We start from the raw sequence: 17,327 nt of genomic DNA on the forward strand, positions 1-17,327 counted from the left end.
GTAAATGCTAAATAACTGATATGAATAATAAACCCCTAATTAGGGGCGCCTGGGTGGCTCAGTGGGTTAAAGCCTCTGCCTTCGGCTCGGGTCATGATCCCAGGGTCCTGGGATCAAGCCCCACATCGGGCTCTCTGCTCAGCGGGGAGCCTGCTTCCTCCTCTCTCTCTGCCTGCCTCTCTGCATACTCATGATCTCTGTCTGTCAAATAAATAAAAAATAAATAAATAAATAAACCCCTAATTAATTCTGATGTTTTTTCAAATGAGTTAAATTGAGTCTGAGAAGGATAAAAGAGATTCAAGAACTGTTACAACTTTCCTTATAATTTTTAAGATGGTTATATCATTATCAGTTTTCTTCCTATTACTTACTATAACCCAGATTTCTTTACTTTTTAAGATAGATACAAGCCATTAAAATATGTACTTAAAATACACAGATACATAAAATTTATCTTAAAATGCATATTTTATTTTGGTAGCCAATGACCATCAATCAAAGAAAGAAAAGAAAACTAATTTTATGAAGAAAGACAAATCAATGGAGTGGTTTACAGGAAGTGAAGAATGAGATGGCTCAACTAAACCAACTTGGAATCATTAACTACAAAATGTCAAACTAACTACAAGACAAGTGTCAAAATGGGGACATTTAAACAGTTTTGAAATGTTACACATCTTCCTTTAGCTTTTGTTTTTCAAAATTATATGTCAAAGTTATACAAATAATAGTGATAGCTAATAATTCCAACTTATGAAAGTTGTGATTCACAATATAAAGTTCTATTTTGATACTTTTCCATCTTCAAATCACTTGCTGTCATCTGAGGTACTCAGTTATGTTGTGGTTTAAACTTCCTCAGCTTGACAAGAAAAGCTAATTTAAGGAGAGAAAAAAGTAAGGTCATTACAAAATTAGAAGAAAACACCATTTAATATGGCTTGAAAACCTCACTCACCTGTATGACCAGTTTGCCAGTGTATAGGTCTTGCAATATAGGGAAATGATCCATATGGAAAATCAGAATGTGATTCTTCTGTTGTAGAACAAAATATATATTATAAGCTATATAAAATATCTGAGAATTTGTTCATAAAATTGTTAAAATACAAATTACTGCCCCTTTAACTTTTTTCTCTCAGACATTTTTTTTCAGCATTTGTTTTGGAGCTACTCTGCTAGTTATCTTACAGAAACAATTTGTCAAGGATTAAATGATAAACATATACGGTTTTATAACCAAATGGATAAGCTTACATATCATCAATCAATGGAAATTTGAAAACTTGTTCATGGCCTATATAGTGTGTACACACAACAAAGACCTAAATTTAGCTCTTTGAGGAATTCCAGTAGCATCTTAGAAGTTGCTTTTTGGAATATTAGCTATTTGCATATCAGGTCCTATTAAATTCTTTCCCTTCGGTAATAATCACTGACCTAAATTTAAAATATCCTTTAATATATTTAAAGTATTTCATAAGCCAACCTCCTTGATACAAAAATACTAATACTGTAAGAAGTTCAATACTTCAAAGGTATCAGAGTTTTACATAAAAGGCAAGAAGAGTCATTATTCTGTCCCTTAGAGATTTTAATTTAACAGAATAAATACATTTCAATTTCTCTACAGAAAAAGAACAAATCCCTGAGAAATAGTTTTATAATCATTGGTCAATACACTCAGAAACCTATTCTCCATTTATTATTACAAACATGTATGAAATAAAATTGAAGCTCACCAATGTCATCCTCTTGAAACATCTCACCTTCAATTCTGATTTTCTTTTGAGAATGTAATTGTAAATCTGTGTTGATTTTAGGTTCTATTTTTTGAGCTAAAGTTCCATTTTTCTGTTTTGCAAGGCAAACCAACCAATCTCTAAGAATTACTTCGCTTATCTTTTCACATGAGAGAGCAAGTTCACAGATGCGAATTCCATCTAAAAGCTCAATAACCTGTGTGATGCTTTTAGAAAAGTGAAAAAAAAAGTACTTTAAATTTCTATTACAATAATAACTTGATACTTATTTTAAGTTCACTATACCTCTTAACCCAAATTTAAATGCTATTGTTAAACCAAGGGGGAAATATAAACATGCAAGTTAGAGCACAAAACATGCAATTTCATAGAATACTAAGTAAAAAAATACAGAGACTATGATTTAACAGTATTGTTCACATTAAACTTTTAAAACTTTTTTTCTAAATTGTAGGAAATATGCATCTTATTTTACCATTCAGGTAAAGGGTGATTTAAACAGCAATATATATTAATTGGGACATACATCATTTCATAACAGTTTTACAAGATGACATATATACCTAATTCGGTTACAAAATGAACATTATAGTCAACTACTTGAGATAAAACAAAAGTGTGTTTAAAATCACAATACAAAGAAGAATATCCATATTACTCACTTTGCTAGATATACAGCACACACACCACCCTGTTTAAGATTTGGGTATAAAACAGGCAAAGCAACTTGAGGATTCAACATGTCCAAAGCTACCTGTCAGGGGGGAAAGCAAATCAGACTGAGTTTTCATTAAACAAAGTACAGGTCTTCTTTCTTACTGTGGTATAATGATACACTTCTGGAAAGCAATTACCTAGTTAAAATCTTCATTTTTTTAAACTCTAATATTATTTGTTGCCATTTTGCTGCTCTCAAAAAGGCATCCTTATTATTATACAGTGTGTTATAGTACTTGACTACATGAAAATCATAATGGTGTGTCTTATACTTGGCAATATCAATAATACAGGAATCTTTCTTCAGCTATATCTAATATACACATATATATACAAATGTACATGTATATAAATAAAGTTTTACTGCTTTAGTTCAGCTTCTGGCAACAGAAATTCACATTATCTCAAATATGTATTTCTATGTTCAAAAGGAAAGTTATGAGTATTAATTTTAGAGATTCTAAAATGCAAGAATCCTGACCCTTAGTTCTTTATTTTTCATCCAACTGCAGAATACAGGGTTGTACTCATAAAAGATGCCAAATGAATACAATGAGTAAATGAAACTTAAAAAACAAACTCATTTAAAACAAAAATAAATATGGTCAAAATAGGAAATCAAGTGGCTTTTATCGATGGATAACTCTAGAAAGCTAAGAGTAGTTGACACAACATATTTACTAAACTAGAAATTATTCCATTATTTATGTGTTTTTTCAAATAGTATTAATGGGTCATCATTCATTATTAATTCATTCACCAAATATTTATTGAGTACCTTCCATGTGCCAAGCATTTTGCTAAGTAGTAAGGATATATCAGGAGCTTATATTCTATTTCATTTCAAGGGAACATATATTCTAATAAAGGGATAGACATTAAATAAAAATCCAATAAATAAGTCAGAGGATGATAAATGACATGAAGAACTACAGAATTATAAAGCAGGATATGAAGGATACAGAGTAATGGAAAGGAAGTGCTATTTTATACATAGCCTGGTCAGTGAAGAGACCTGAAGAAAATGATTAAGCTTACCCTATGGAAATTTAGGGGGGAAGTATGCTCCAAATGGACAGAACAGCAAATACAAATGTTCTGAGGCTGTAGGATACTTGGAGAGTCTGAGAAGGCCACTGTCACTGCAGTGGAGACAAAAGGGGGAAAATGGTAAGAGATGAATTGTGAGTGTACAGGTCAGTGGCATAAGTACATTCTGACTTATTTTTTAAATCTACACACAGAAAAGACCAGGAGAAGGCAAGGAAGGATGATGGTGACTTGCAATAGTAAAGAGCACTAGATGTGATAACCAGCGGGTATATATTTTGAAAAGATAGAGCCAATTAGAATTAGAATCGGTTGTTGGATACCAGAGAAAGAGGAGTCAAGATGAATCCAGTGTTTTTAGCCTAAGCCACTGAAAGAACATAGATGTCATTTTCTAATGAGGAAAATGGTGAAGACCATGGGAGGGGGCAGGCTTGGCAGAAATAATCAAGAATTCAGGTTTGGACAGGAGTTTAAAATACCTATTAGATTTCAAGGAAAGATCTCAATGACTGAATCAAAGGTCAACAGGATAAACATAAGTGGGCTTCTTCAGCTATAGTTCATGTTATTGACAAGGACCAAAAGTCACATAACCAAGAAACTTGCCAAAGCTCTTAAATACTCCATTCTCCATTAATACTTCCATCCATCCAGTCACTCAAACCAGAAACTTGTTCGGAGTCATCATTTTCTTTACCTTGAATTCTCTTTTGAGAATCTGTGGGATTTTGTTGTTTCTGTTTGGATTAAAATTACTCAGGCCCACAAACCTACCTATTAAGTTTTTCTCAAATTTATCTTCCTGCTAATGCCTTCTTAGATCAGGACCTCATTGTATCTTGTTGTAACATTACAATAGGTCTCTACATAGACTCACAGCCTTATTCTTCCACCAGAATTACTCTAAAATGGAAGAGTATACTTATCTTGATGAGTACTAAGCAATATATGGAATTGCTGAATCACTATATTGTACACCTGATGAATTACTTTAAAATAGGAATCTGGACATTCTCCTCCCCCACTTGGGAACTCATCAGTAGTTCTTATTATTTATAAGAAAGTGTCTTGGGGAGCCTGGGTGGCTCAGTTGGTTAAGCAGCTGCCTTCGGCTCAGGTCATGATCCCAAGGTCCTGGGATGCAGCCCTCCATCGGGCTCCCTACTCAGCAGGGAGTCTGCTTGTCCCTCTCCCTCTGCCTGCCTCTCTGCTTACTTGTGCTCTCTGTCAAATAAATAAAAATCTTAAAAAAAAAAAAAAAAGAATAATAAGAAGAAAAGAAAATGTCTCTATGCCCTAGTCCTAGCTTAATATATATACAAATGTTCTTCATTATGTAGCCCCTTAAGACTGCATTTGCAGCTTCATCTCATGATACTCAATTTCAGTCTTTCCAGTAATTGTTTATATGTTTATTTTCTAACTGAAAGCTCCTTTAAATGTATAATTCACTTCTGTCTTAGCATAGTACATGGCATATAACAGGTCTTTAATGTTTGTTGAAACAAACATTAGAAACAGTGGTTCACTAATCCAGAAAATGAGGATAAACCCCGGTTAGATGAGTAAGGTACATTCTATTAAAGAGATGATCTTTTATCTAAACTTTGAGGGGAAAATAGATTTTAAACAGGTAGAGAAAAGGAAAGAAAGAATAATGATGAAAATCATAGCTAATATTTCTTTAATGCTTACTATACACCAAGTACTGTTCTATGTACTTTATATGAAGTATCTTATTTAATCCTTAACAACTCTATGAAATATGAACTATTATTATCATTCCTCTTTAATATGTGAGGGGACTGAGGCACAGAAAGATTAAGTAACTTATCCAAGATCATCTTGGCTTTTATGGGGCCCCAAGAGTAAACCAGACTAAATGGACGCCAAAACTTAGTTCCTCTTCTCTCCCTTTCTCTCCTCAGGTAATCGTTGTCCTGTTTGCATAGTTTTAAATTTTACATATGTGTGGCCATTCCATACATATTCTTTTATAATGCCTTTTTTCACTAAGCACCATGTCTTTGAGATATACTGATTTAGGTATAGTACATTTATTTCACTAGGTTAAATAACACTATTTTTCAAGTATTCCATTTGTCCATTCATTCTTCTGATGGCTAGGCTTTTTAAATTTTGTTTAAAATATTTTATTAGCCATTTTTTCTCCTTTTGTTCTCTGTCTTTGTGGTTTAACACCTTATTTGTTCAATTTACCATCATTTTGGATGGTAGGAGTATGGCTCCTCCCCCTCTAATTTCTCATACTGGCAATCATCTGACACTATTACTCAAGACAGTCCATCATATAAATCTGGTAAGGAATATTCTTGTAGATCAGGGATGGCTCAACAGGTTTCTACAAAGCTTCAGCAGTATCATTAAAATCCTTTGTGTGTTTCATGATCATCAAGCAAACTTCTGATGACAATTAACCCTCCAGGTAACTATAACATTCTGATGATGGTCTATGTAAAGAAATTACTTTTTTCTGGCCCTTACTGAGCTGTAATATGCAAGCCAAACAAGGATGAGGAAAAAGAACTGTTGTCTTTGTATCTGTTGTCTTTGAGTCACCAAAACTATAGGAACCAGTCCTGATCAAAAAAAAGATCTCTTTGAACTTCATTTTTCAACTAGTTTCCCCATAAATGTCCTAAAGTAATCCTACTTTCCAACAGCCAATTAAAAAAAGCAAAGACAACCTAGATCTCAGTCTGTAGTGCTCTGAAATGATAATGGAATCATCAAGGATAAGGCAATTTACATTAGAATTCTGAACCTCTGAAGCCAACTAAATACCTCCATGTCCCCCATCACTACCATCACTGGTCAGCCTAAAATATTCCCTCATCATCTATCCTTTTATCTTCATACTACTCTATTTCTTCTCCCTAATTCAACCTCTCACTGTTCCTCCTCACAAATCCATCCACTCCACCTTCTGGAGCTATGCTCATAATGCATGCCTCCAACCTCAGTATCTTTAATGAACACTCATCTACATCCTCATGTTAACTGTCTGAAGATGCCTCTTGTCTGTTCCCCCACAAATGAGGACTATTTATTCCCCCAAACCTCTCCCACAAATGAGGACTATTTATTCCCCCAAATCTCATAACATGAGGTCAGGTACTGGGATATGCTCCCAAAGCTGCTCCTAAATTATTATTCCTTTATCCTAGAAATGCTGTGGTTCATGATGCTCAACTACTCCTCTTACTCTCTGGTCATTACTCGACATTTATTAACAGCTTTGGCACCTGATTCAGCATATCTCTCTGCTCTAAATTGTACCATAATATTAAAGGAAAATATTCCTCCTACTCCTAGAGACAGAAATGGGGCAAATAATAAAGGAAGAGCATTCGCCACACAAAAGAAGTGTGATCCTTGTTTTCTACATGGTCAGTATTAAATATCATAGGACCCACTTTAGAAAACTTACCGCATCAAATGTTAAAGGTTTTATGTCTTCAGTTGCTCCTGAAATATCCTTATGAATAAAATTCACATTGTCTGGCCACTCATCTACATGACTCATTTTCCATGAATCACACCAGTTTTTATAATTCCTCTTAGCCAATTCATGGTGGTCTTTTCGTGCTTCAAAACTTATGACTTGTCCTTGTGATCCAACTTAATTTAAAAAAAAGAATTTATGATATTTCACTGTATTATATCATTTCATAAAAGAATATAAAAAATATTCTGCAAAGGTATTACCTTGATGTGAAAAAATAATTCAAATAGTTCAAGGCTAGAAAACTATCCTATCCCAGATCCTTAATCAATTTTCCTCTGCAGAGAAACCATATTACCAGGTATTTTCTCTTCGCAAGATACCTAGTGCCAGTGACTTTCCCTGTTTTTAACACACAATGAAACATACATGTATTGTATATACTGTCCTATACTCCTTCCTACTTACCAGTGTTATTTCAGTTATTAATAATTACTCCATTCCTTTTAAGAGCTATTATGTTCCATTGTATGGCTATACCATAGTTTATTTAACTGGTCTTCAACTGATGAATATTCAGCTTGTTTCTAGTCTTATGCTACCAACAAACAATATTGCAATGAAAATTGTTGCCTAAACCTTTGTATCCATGAAAAGACAAAGTCGTCAAAATGAAATTACAAGCTCAAGAGGTATGTGACTTTTTTATTTTGAAATTGCCAAATTATCCTCCAAAAAAAATACCAATTTATATTCTACAAACAATGTAGTAAAGTGCCTATTTCTCCATACTTTCTCCAACAAAGACTTTTCAAACTTTTAACCTGTGTCAATCTAAAAACTGAATATAATTTTATCATTGTAGTTGTTATTTACATTTCTTTTGTTGTGGATGAAACCCTAAACCCTAGCCCTAATCCTAACCCTTACCTATGTTACAGATCACTACACTTGTATCTTTAGGGTAAATTCCCAGTAGTGCAATTGCTGGGTTGTAGGGTAGCTCTATTTTCATTTCTTTTGTTATGGATGTTAGGCATTTCATATATTTAAAAGATATTTGTACTTTTGTGTGTGTCTGAAGAACTTTTAAACTGTTTGGCATAGTAATCGTTTCTGCAGAAGACTATGCATTTTAATTAAAGGTGATTAATTTCCCACCCACCTCTGTTTGAGGTTATTTGATATCGTTTAGAAGTTGTCCTAGATCAGTAAGTCTACAGTTTATTAATGAAAAATTTAAATTCTAGAATATCTTTTGAAATATAACTCCAGCTGCAATTCATCATGTTCTCAAGGGACAGAATTTAATGTTAACAATAGCATACGCTAAATAATTGGAAAAGAAAATTGGAGGAAAAAAAAAATCCATCGCAAAGGTAAATAGCAATAATTTTTTGATCATGGTTTGGGATTATTCATGCCATGACACTCTGACACTATAGATGTTAGAAATATGAGCACTCCTCCTCTCTCACAGATTTTTATAAATGCATTTATAAAATTATATACATAATATATATAATTTATAAAAATTATAAAATGTCAAATGCATTTAGAATTCAGTTACTGATTGCGAAGAAATGACTGCCTTTAACTATGTACAGAAAAGAATAAATAAAGATTTGAGGAGGCCAGAATGAGTTTCCTGACCTAGAATAAACTGGATTATGATTGTATGTGATGCCATTAGGTGAAAGAACAAAAAGTTTAATTCAGTGTATTTCCATTGGTATTCTTTAAACAAGCTACCCACATGCACCTATGATAGCTCTAACAAAGTTTATTATTTAAAAAAGAATGCACTAAAGAGAACATGAATGGTTAAAAAAAAAAAAAATCTACCCACAGAGAGTGCGGTCACTGTTCAGTGGTCTGTCATTAACCGAGGAAGAACAACTGCACCGGCAGCCAGAGCAGCCAAAGCAGTCCTGACACTCAGAGGAATTAAACAGTCAACGGGAGCAATAATCAATTAGATATTTATGTTTACTGTATACCTCTTGATTTTTGATGAGGTGCTGCCTTCAAGCAATACATTTAAAAAACTGACAATTTTTAGAGACTTTGCAGCTGAGCGACCTCTACATTTTATATTCTCTCCTACTGAATCTTCATCTGGAAATGTTATTAACAAAAACATGTACACATATGAACCAAAAGACAAATACAAGAATGTTCAGAGCAGCACTATTCATAATATTCAACTCAAACACCCATCAACAGAATAGAAAAGCTATGATATGTTTATAAAATGGAGTAGCTACACAGCCACTAAAAGGGAAGAACTACCGCTACACGCAATGGCTGACTCTCACAAACAGAATGTTGAAGGGAGCCACATTCAGGGAGTACATACTGTCCGATTCTTTTCATACAAGGTTCAAAGCAAGCAAAACTCATCAATGATGGTAAAAGGCAGAACAGTGGTTATCTTTAGGGAGAATCGATTATGACTGAGACATGAGAACATTTCTGTGATGCAGCAGCAGTCCCTGTCTTAATCTGGGTGATAACTACTTGAGTATGGTCATTATATTAAAAATTCTTTGAGGTCTACACACTTAGGATCTGTGCACGATAGCTATGTTATGTCCCAATAAAAAGTTCAGTTAAAAAAAAAAAAAGATGCCTTAAAACACATGGAGGGCACAAGAGAAAGCACAGAAAATGGAGAGAGGGTTAGAGAGAGAATGACTAGAAGAAATGTACAGGTGGAAAGAAAAACAGTTGCCGGTATTTGGTTTCAAGGAGAATATTCTCCATGACAGTTATGTGAATATTTTCTAAGACATCTTTATCCACTTAATTTTCTGTTATTATGAAAGATTGAATGTTTTCTTTGCCCATCTAAATTCAGCTCATTTCTCTCGGTATCTTACCTGCTTTGGATAAAAATAAGCTCATTCCACCAGAGCCTGAGCCAACTTCCAAAACAGTATCCCCTGGGCGGATATCCATCATCAACAGTATCATACTCATATCCTATGATTGAAACATAGTATGGGTGACTCAGTGTCCAATAAATATGTACTAAGCACAGGCTCTTATCAAACACTATGTTAGACCTGGAAAAGAAAGGAGTGAAAAAGAGTACTAAAATCTGGCCCAGCCTACCCAAGAGTTGATATTTTACTTGACGAAATAAGAGATTCAGCAATCAGTTAGCAAATAAGCAGCACTTCAGCATAATACCAAAATTATAGACAGTAGTAATAGAAGCCCAGAGAATAGTGTTATCAGCAGAAGGCCCTCACTTAAAGACACAGAGAATTTAAGGAAACAATCATGAAGTAGAAATGGTATTAAAGAAAACAGAGGTAGAATAAACACAGTTTCCTCAGATCAGAAGAAGAGAAAAGGAGAGAACTGAATGCCAGGCTAAAGCACTTGAACTTGACCTGGTCAGTAACTGGGGCATGTCACCAAGGTAATATGCATGGCATTTTATGAAGATTAATATGACAGGGAAATGCAGGATATACTAGAGAAGAGAAAAATTAGACCCAGTAAGACCAGTTAGGAAGTATTACATAATCTCTGTATGAAAGGAAATGAACTTCTCATTTAGCATTAGAATACCAGTGATAGATAGGACCTATTTCACAAACGCTGTAATTGAATTGTTAATGAGAGTATCAGGGATAATAATAATAAGGGCTATTTATTGAAACTTAACCATGTGCCAGGCTTCTTTAAGAAGACAAATTGCTTTCGGGGCACCTGGATGGCTCAGTGGGTTAAAGCCTCTGCCTTCCACTCAGGTCATGATCTCAGGGTCATGATCTCAGCGGGGAGCCTGCTTCCTCCTCCCTCTCTACCTGCCTGCCTCTGCCTACTTGTGATCTCTGTCAAATAAATAAATAAAATCTTAAAAAAAAAAAAAAGAATACAAATTGCTTTCATAAACTTATTTAATCAGGACAATAATTTGAGAAAACTATCATCATGCCCATTACAAAGACAAATCAAAGATGTTAAGTAATTTTCCCAAAGTCACACAACCAGGAATTAACTGGACAAGTCAGGAGTAAAACGGATGTTGAACCCACAGAGACCACGCTGTTGATCATTAACACTATACCACTTGTTATACAGAAAATTTTAAACATTAGCATGTATTTCAACACTACCCCATCTGAACCTTTGAAAATTGCTAATAAATAAGCAGCACATCTGGTAAGCTTTTACTAGCTTTTCCTTCTCTGGGAAAAGCTGCTGTGAAAATTCTTAAAGAGGAGATTTCTAGGTCCTGTCGAGTCACAAACATTGTATATTAAATATAGGTTTGGTTGCATAAGAAAATGTTCAACAGGTAAAGTTGTCTAATTAAAAGCCAAAATATATTTTCTGAAATGCAGGGCTAAGGCTTGGGCCAAATGATACACAGACACGTAATTTTTAAGATGTATTAGTCTAAAAGTTTCATTCACAAATGCTGAGTCTTTCAGACATACATAACCTCTCCCACATGCCAGGCACCTAGGGGTAGAGTGGGGAGGGAGTACAATTTCACACAGAAGTAGGAGCAGCTGGGTAGTCTTAATAGTGGAATGTCCTGCAGAAGGCAATTCTATTTTCTCGGATCACATAAAATAAAGAAACCAACTATTATGAAATAAAAACTTAAGCACACTTTAGCTTTTGCTTCCTGCTATTCAGGTTACATGGTATCAATGGGATGAGTTTTCTAGACTGGATTTCACTATATATATTCTAGCAATTTCAGTTCAAAACTTGGGGAGGGGAGACGTTAGCATTTAATCATTTCCCTACCTTTTCCCAAAAGGGATTTAAAGCTATTGGGGGAGTCCTCCAGGGTTACAAACTATCATTCTACTATTGAGTTTCCTGCATTTTTAAAAAAATTTTATTAACATATAATGTATTATTTGCTTCAGGGGTACAGGTCTGTGAATCATCAGTCTTACACAATTCACAGCACTCACCATAGCACATACCTTCACCAATGTCCGTCACCCAACCACCCTATCCCTCCCTACTACACCTCCCAGCAACCCTCTTAATCCTGAGATTGAGTCTCCTGTGGTTTTTCTCCCTCCCTGGTCCTATCTTGTTTCACTTTTTTCCCCTCCCTTCCCCCCATAACCCCTTACCCTGCCTCTCAAAACTCCTCATATCAGAGAGATGATATGATAATTGTCTTTCTCTGACTTATTTCGCTTAGCATAAACCCTCTAGTTCCATGTTGTTGCAAATGACAAGATTTCATTTTTTGATGGCTGCATAGTATTCCATTATATATATATATGCATATACACACATATATGCACATATATATGCACATACACAAACACACACACACACACACACACACCACATCTTCTTTATCCATTCATCTGGTGATGGACATCTAGTTTGGCTATTGTGGACATTGCTGCTATAAACATTCAGGTGTAGGTGCCCCTTCGGATCGCTACACTTTGTGTCTTTAGGGTAAATACCCAGTAGTGCCATCACCGGGTTGTAGGGTAGCTCTATTTTCAACTTTTTGAGGAACCTCCATGCTGTTTTCCAGAGTGGACTTCAGGTAACAACCCTTTCAAACTTCCATTTTTTCCTCAACATGAATTCCAATCTCTTTCCTGATTAACTCAGTAACATAAATCTAGCCCTCAGCTGAAAGATTTAGTAAGTAGGCTGCACTTAGGCTTCATTAAGTTGCAACAATTTCTACTCCCCTGTTGTTCTTCTGTAAGTGCCACAATCATGCATATCAGCAGAAAATATTAATTTTTAAAATTTGGGGAGTGGGAGCATCTGGGTGCTTCCATCAGGTAACCATCTTGACTTTTGGTTTCCCACCCAGGTCATGATCTCAGATTCCTGTGATCAAGCCCCATGTCATCAGGGTCTGCATTCAGCACTGAGTCTACTTGAGATTTTCTCCCTCTTTCTCTGCCCTTCCCACATGTGCACGCTCTCTCTCAAATTAAACAAATAAGTATTTTAAAATTTAAAAAAATAAAAAATAAAATTTGGGGAATGTTTCCATCTATATTCCTATTCCAAACCTAAAAGTGCTTGATACTGACCAATGTGAAATGTTGACATTTCACAAGTATCTGTTAGGAAGTTTATTTGAATTTACTCCCATAAAAACTAAATAAATAAATTACTCCACAGACCTACTTTTATTATTAAGACAAAACTATGTAATTCTAACACAGAGACCAGCTTTCAAGTCAATTGAGGTACTCTCTTTTTTTTAAAGATTAATTTATTTGACACAGAGAGAGAGATCACAAGAAGGCAGAGAGGCAAGCAGAGGGGTGGGGGGGGAAGCAGGCTCCCCACTTAGCAGAAAGTCCAATGCTAGGCTCGATCCCAGAACCCTGGGATCATGACCTGAGCCAAAGGCAGAGGCTTGAACCACTGAGCCATGCAAGCACCCCTATTGAGGTACTCTTTTAAAAAGCTTTTCAAAGTTGTAAAGGTTGAAGTCAAATTTCCTGTAGCCACCACTTGGGAAATAAAGAGAAGTGAACACCTAGAATGTCCAGTATTTTAAGTCCTGTTTAGGATGGAGGGGGTTTGTGGGTGGTCAGTAAAGCATCTACCTTCAGCTCAGATGGAGCCCCCCGCTGATCAAGGAGCCTGATGCTTCTCCCTCTCCTCTCCACTTGTGCTCTCTCAAAGAAATAAAATCTTTAAAATAAGTAAATACATACAGACATACATAAATTCCTCCTTAGAATGGAGCACTGTGACTTTTATCTGTAACAAATGGAAAGGCAGAAAGTGCACTAAAGATTCATCTTTATAACTTTATAAAATACAACTATTCTCTCAGTTTTTTCTAGTGAGGAGGAAAAAAGATGTGGGGAAGCAAGAGGTGAATTTTTTTTTTTTTTTTTTTTTTTTTTGGTAGCTAGATTGAATGGTCAGAAGAGGAAAAAGAAAATAAGAAAAAGTTTCTGTCAAGAGTTTATGGTACCTCTCTGGCCTAAAGCCTCAAAAGGTTTTCTTAGTCCCTTGGTAGATCTTTTAAAACATAAATTGGAGGAGCACCTTGGTGGCTCAGTGGGTTAAAGCCTCTGCCTTCGGCTCAGGTCATGATCCCAGGGTCCTGGGATCTGCTCAGCAGGGAGCCTGCTTCCCCCTCTCAGCCTGCCTCTCTGCCTACTTGTGTGATCTCTGTCAAATAAACAAATAAAAATCTTAAAAAAAAAAAAAAAAAGAAACACATAAATTGGATTCCTACTTAGAACATTCCAGTGGTACCCAATGCACATGGAATAACCACATGTCATACCACTCTCCCCCTCACCTAACTCACTCAAGCCATTATAGCATCTCCGCACTACTCTTCCCTTTGTGAGAACCCTGGGCTCCAAGATCTTTGCATGGCTGGGTTCTCTTTATATTGGGTTTCTTGTCTAACATCTTATTTCTTATCTCTTTTGAGACCTTCTCTAACCATCTGACATATTCTCTTCCCCCAGGTCAGCCAACATGTCATTGTTAATCTATTTGTCTTCATGGCACTTAGCACTACCTGAAATTATCTCATCCTTTCATTTACTTGTGTGTTCTCTGTCACCCCTTCTAGGATGTAACATCCAGGTTGAGAGCAAGGACTGGGGATCATCACCATACCTCCCCTATAATAGTACCCTGATTATAGAAGATAGGTAATTATTTGCTGAATACATGACAAATGACTCTTCATCTGGGGATAGGAATTGTTACAAAGGAATATTCTACCCAAGGACTGTGACTGTGATTAAAAAACTGAAATAAGCCTAGCAATGGATGATTCATATGAAGTTGTAACAAGAAACTAGGCAGTTAATTTATTATACAGAATATTTCTTGTATGTTCAGTGTTTAATGTTAGCTGTTTTAATAGAAAACTATTTTGGGCGCCTGGGTGGCTCAGTGGGTTAAGCCGCTGCCTTTGGCTCAGGTCATGATCTCAGGGTCCTGGGATCGAGTCCCGCATCGGGCTCTCTGCTCAGCAGGGAGCCTGCTTCCTCCTCTCTCTCTCTGCCTGCCTCTCTGCCTACTTGTAATCTCTCTCTGTCAAATAAATAAATAAAATCTTTAAAAAAAAAAAAATAGAAAACTATTTTTTCCCTAAAGCGAAAAGCACAGTAAGATATCTACCATTGATGAAACATACACCTAGTAACACGCTTTATTTAATTAAATGATGATTAAAATAGTTCCATAATAGGGGGTGCCTGGGTGGCTCAGTGGGTTAAAGCCTCTGCCTTCGGCTCAGGTCATGGTCCCAGGCGTCCTGGGATCCAGCCCCACATTGGGCTCTCTGCTCAGCAGGGAGCCTGCTTCCTCCTCTTTCTTTCTCTACCTGCCTCTCTGCCTGCGTGTGATCTCTTTCTGTCAAATAAATAAAGTCTTTTTAAAAAATAATTAAAAAAAACATTTCCATAATGGTACCAAAGGGTTGAACATTCTCGAATCCTGAACTTGCAAACTTAAGGGTTATGGGGGACAAACATAAGTGCCTGATTAGCTCACATAACTCTATACATTAGGTCAGTATTCTTTTCACTTTACAGATGAGAGAGTCAACACTCCCAGAATAAAAGTAAAAGGTGGCTGTTTCCTCCTAACATTCGCAATCATAACATATGTAAGTCCCATCCATTGTTGTTGTTTTTTTTTAACCTGAGAATAAAAACTTTAAATGTTCTGAAATGTGCTTTAAGCACATTTATCAGGACTGTAGCTGGGCTCTTTCTGGAACCAACACGCACCTAACTCCCACCGCATTACCTTAGGATACGTTATGGCAGGCCCTCTTTTCATCAGTAATACATAGTCTTCCAGTGCCGGCCTCCTCAGCATGAGCTGCTTACCAGAAGTCGTCGTCAGTATCTGGCCGGGAAACTTTCCCACGATCTCGCTGAATGGGACTCTCCCCCAGCTACTATTTAAGTGTCCGGCGTTACTCAACCTAAATAACTTTTTAAATTGGGTTTCTCTCTTCCCAGTCTCAGCTAAGATCAGCTCCCCAGCGCGAAAGGACCCCTCCCTGGAAGCCGGGCAGAAAGAGGAGCCAGGAAGCTCTTCTACCCCAGTCACGGACTGGGCCATGGAGGCGGGCAAGGGACCCCCGGAACCCTGGTGGACGGGACCGGGCTGGCCCTGGTGTCCGCTCAAGTCTCCGCGCTCTCGAGAGGGTGACTCCTCTTGAGGCGTCGGCTGTCTGAGGACCTCCAGTGAGGAAAGACATCTGATCCCCGTGCCTCGGACGCGCAGAGGGAGAGATGGAGGCTCTGTGTTGGGGGCTTTCCTCCGTGACGCTTCGCGCCGTCCCTCTCCGTCTCGTGCATCTCTAGGACAGGATTCGCAACACAATGACCGGGCTGTCTCCAAGAGCTCTCGCTCAAGGCCCCGCAGGAACGAAGAAGCTCCGAGCCCTAGCCACCTCCCGGGGCGCCGCAGCCGGAGGACAAGCAGACCTCGCCGGCCGGCTGACAGCATGGTGTCCGGCGCAGGCGCCGTCGCACACAAGTGGCGTAGAGCCGGGCGAGGCCCTCCCCGCGCTGGACGCACTGACGCAGCCGTCAGGGTATCCGCCGCTTTTTCGCAGGAAGAGCTCCGCAAACTGCGCATGCGTCCAGGGGGCGGGGTAGTCCTAATGTGGGGCGGGGCGCAAGAGCTTCGGGGTGTCGCTGAGTAACTGTCCCAGGTGCGAGTCACACTCTGGGGCAGGAGCACATTTTCCTCTTCGGAATGTGGGCAGAGTAAACAGTTGGCCGCTGACACATCCCCACCAGCCTCACGCTGTGGACAGGTTGCTTAAGAGAGACAAAGTCTGTCAAAGTGCTGTGTAAACTGAAGTCCTGGACCAGGGTCGACTCGCCGGTCATCAGAAAGAGGAACGTGACACGATCACCTCAAGATGTAGGAGTTAAAAAGCCCAGAGATGCGTTGGACTGTCGCCTTTTGGAAGGGCCACCCGCTGATCCCCGTTCCTTTCCAACTGACTGCGAAGTTCTTCCCCCGCCAACCTTAGCAAGTCCCTTCGATTGGACTCTGTCTGCTTGCCTGCCCCAGGCTTAGGGAGTCGGGGATGGCCGACTGAAGTTACTCACTGGGTTCTTATTTAGCAGAACTGTTTCTGATAATTAAAATATAACAGTTAATTCTTTTACTACCCCTAAAACTCAACAGGATCTTCTTTAAGGGTGGAAAAGCCGTTGCTAAAACAGGGTTGTAGGGCAGAAGGGTATAGCTAAATTTAATCCCCTCAAGATTCATGCATTGAAGTCCCAGTATCAGAATGTAACTGTATTTGGGAATAGGGTCAAAGAGGTAATTAAGTTAAAGTG

At 37.6% G+C, this 17,327-nt stretch overlaps 2 protein-coding genes across 6 annotated transcripts in view; one reads left to right on the forward strand and one right to left on the reverse strand.

The window, feature by feature from the left end:
- The window catches only part of SPDYA (speedy/RINGO cell cycle regulator family member A), a gene marked incomplete at its 3' end in the record, with an annotated part of 32,496 nt that extends 31,923 nt beyond the window's left edge, over positions 1 to 573 (forward strand). For 3 of the 5 annotated variants that reach the window (XM_082745177.1, XM_082745178.1, XM_082745179.1), the window contains exon 8: positions 485 to 568. In XM_082745177.1, coding sequence (XP_082601303.1) covers positions 485 to 491 — 7 coding nt within the window. Of the gene's footprint in view, positions 1 to 484 lie in introns of all 5 variants that reach the window. The other 2 variants (XM_082745181.1, XM_082745180.1) reach the window with 2 other exon arrangements.
- Positions 453 to 16,516, reverse strand: TRMT61B (tRNA methyltransferase 61B). The gene is made up of 7 exons (XM_082745133.1): positions 15,766 to 16,516; positions 9,885 to 9,987; positions 6,988 to 7,178; positions 2,429 to 2,520; positions 1,746 to 1,972; positions 962 to 1,039; positions 453 to 879 (listed from the first exon to the last, which is right to left on the reverse strand). Exons 1-7 carry the CDS (start codon positions 16,474 to 16,476, stop codon positions 836 to 838), a joined length of 1,446 nt encoding a protein of 481 aa, XP_082601259.1. The 5' UTR covers positions 16,477 to 16,516; the 3' UTR covers positions 453 to 835.
- Between the last annotated feature and the right edge of the window lie 811 nt (positions 16,517 to 17,327).

This window comes from Mustela nivalis (genome assembly GCF_964662115.1).
Source record: "Mustela nivalis genome assembly, chromosome: 8".
NCBI classification, from domain to species: domain Eukaryota; kingdom Metazoa; phylum Chordata; class Mammalia; order Carnivora; family Mustelidae; genus Mustela; species Mustela nivalis.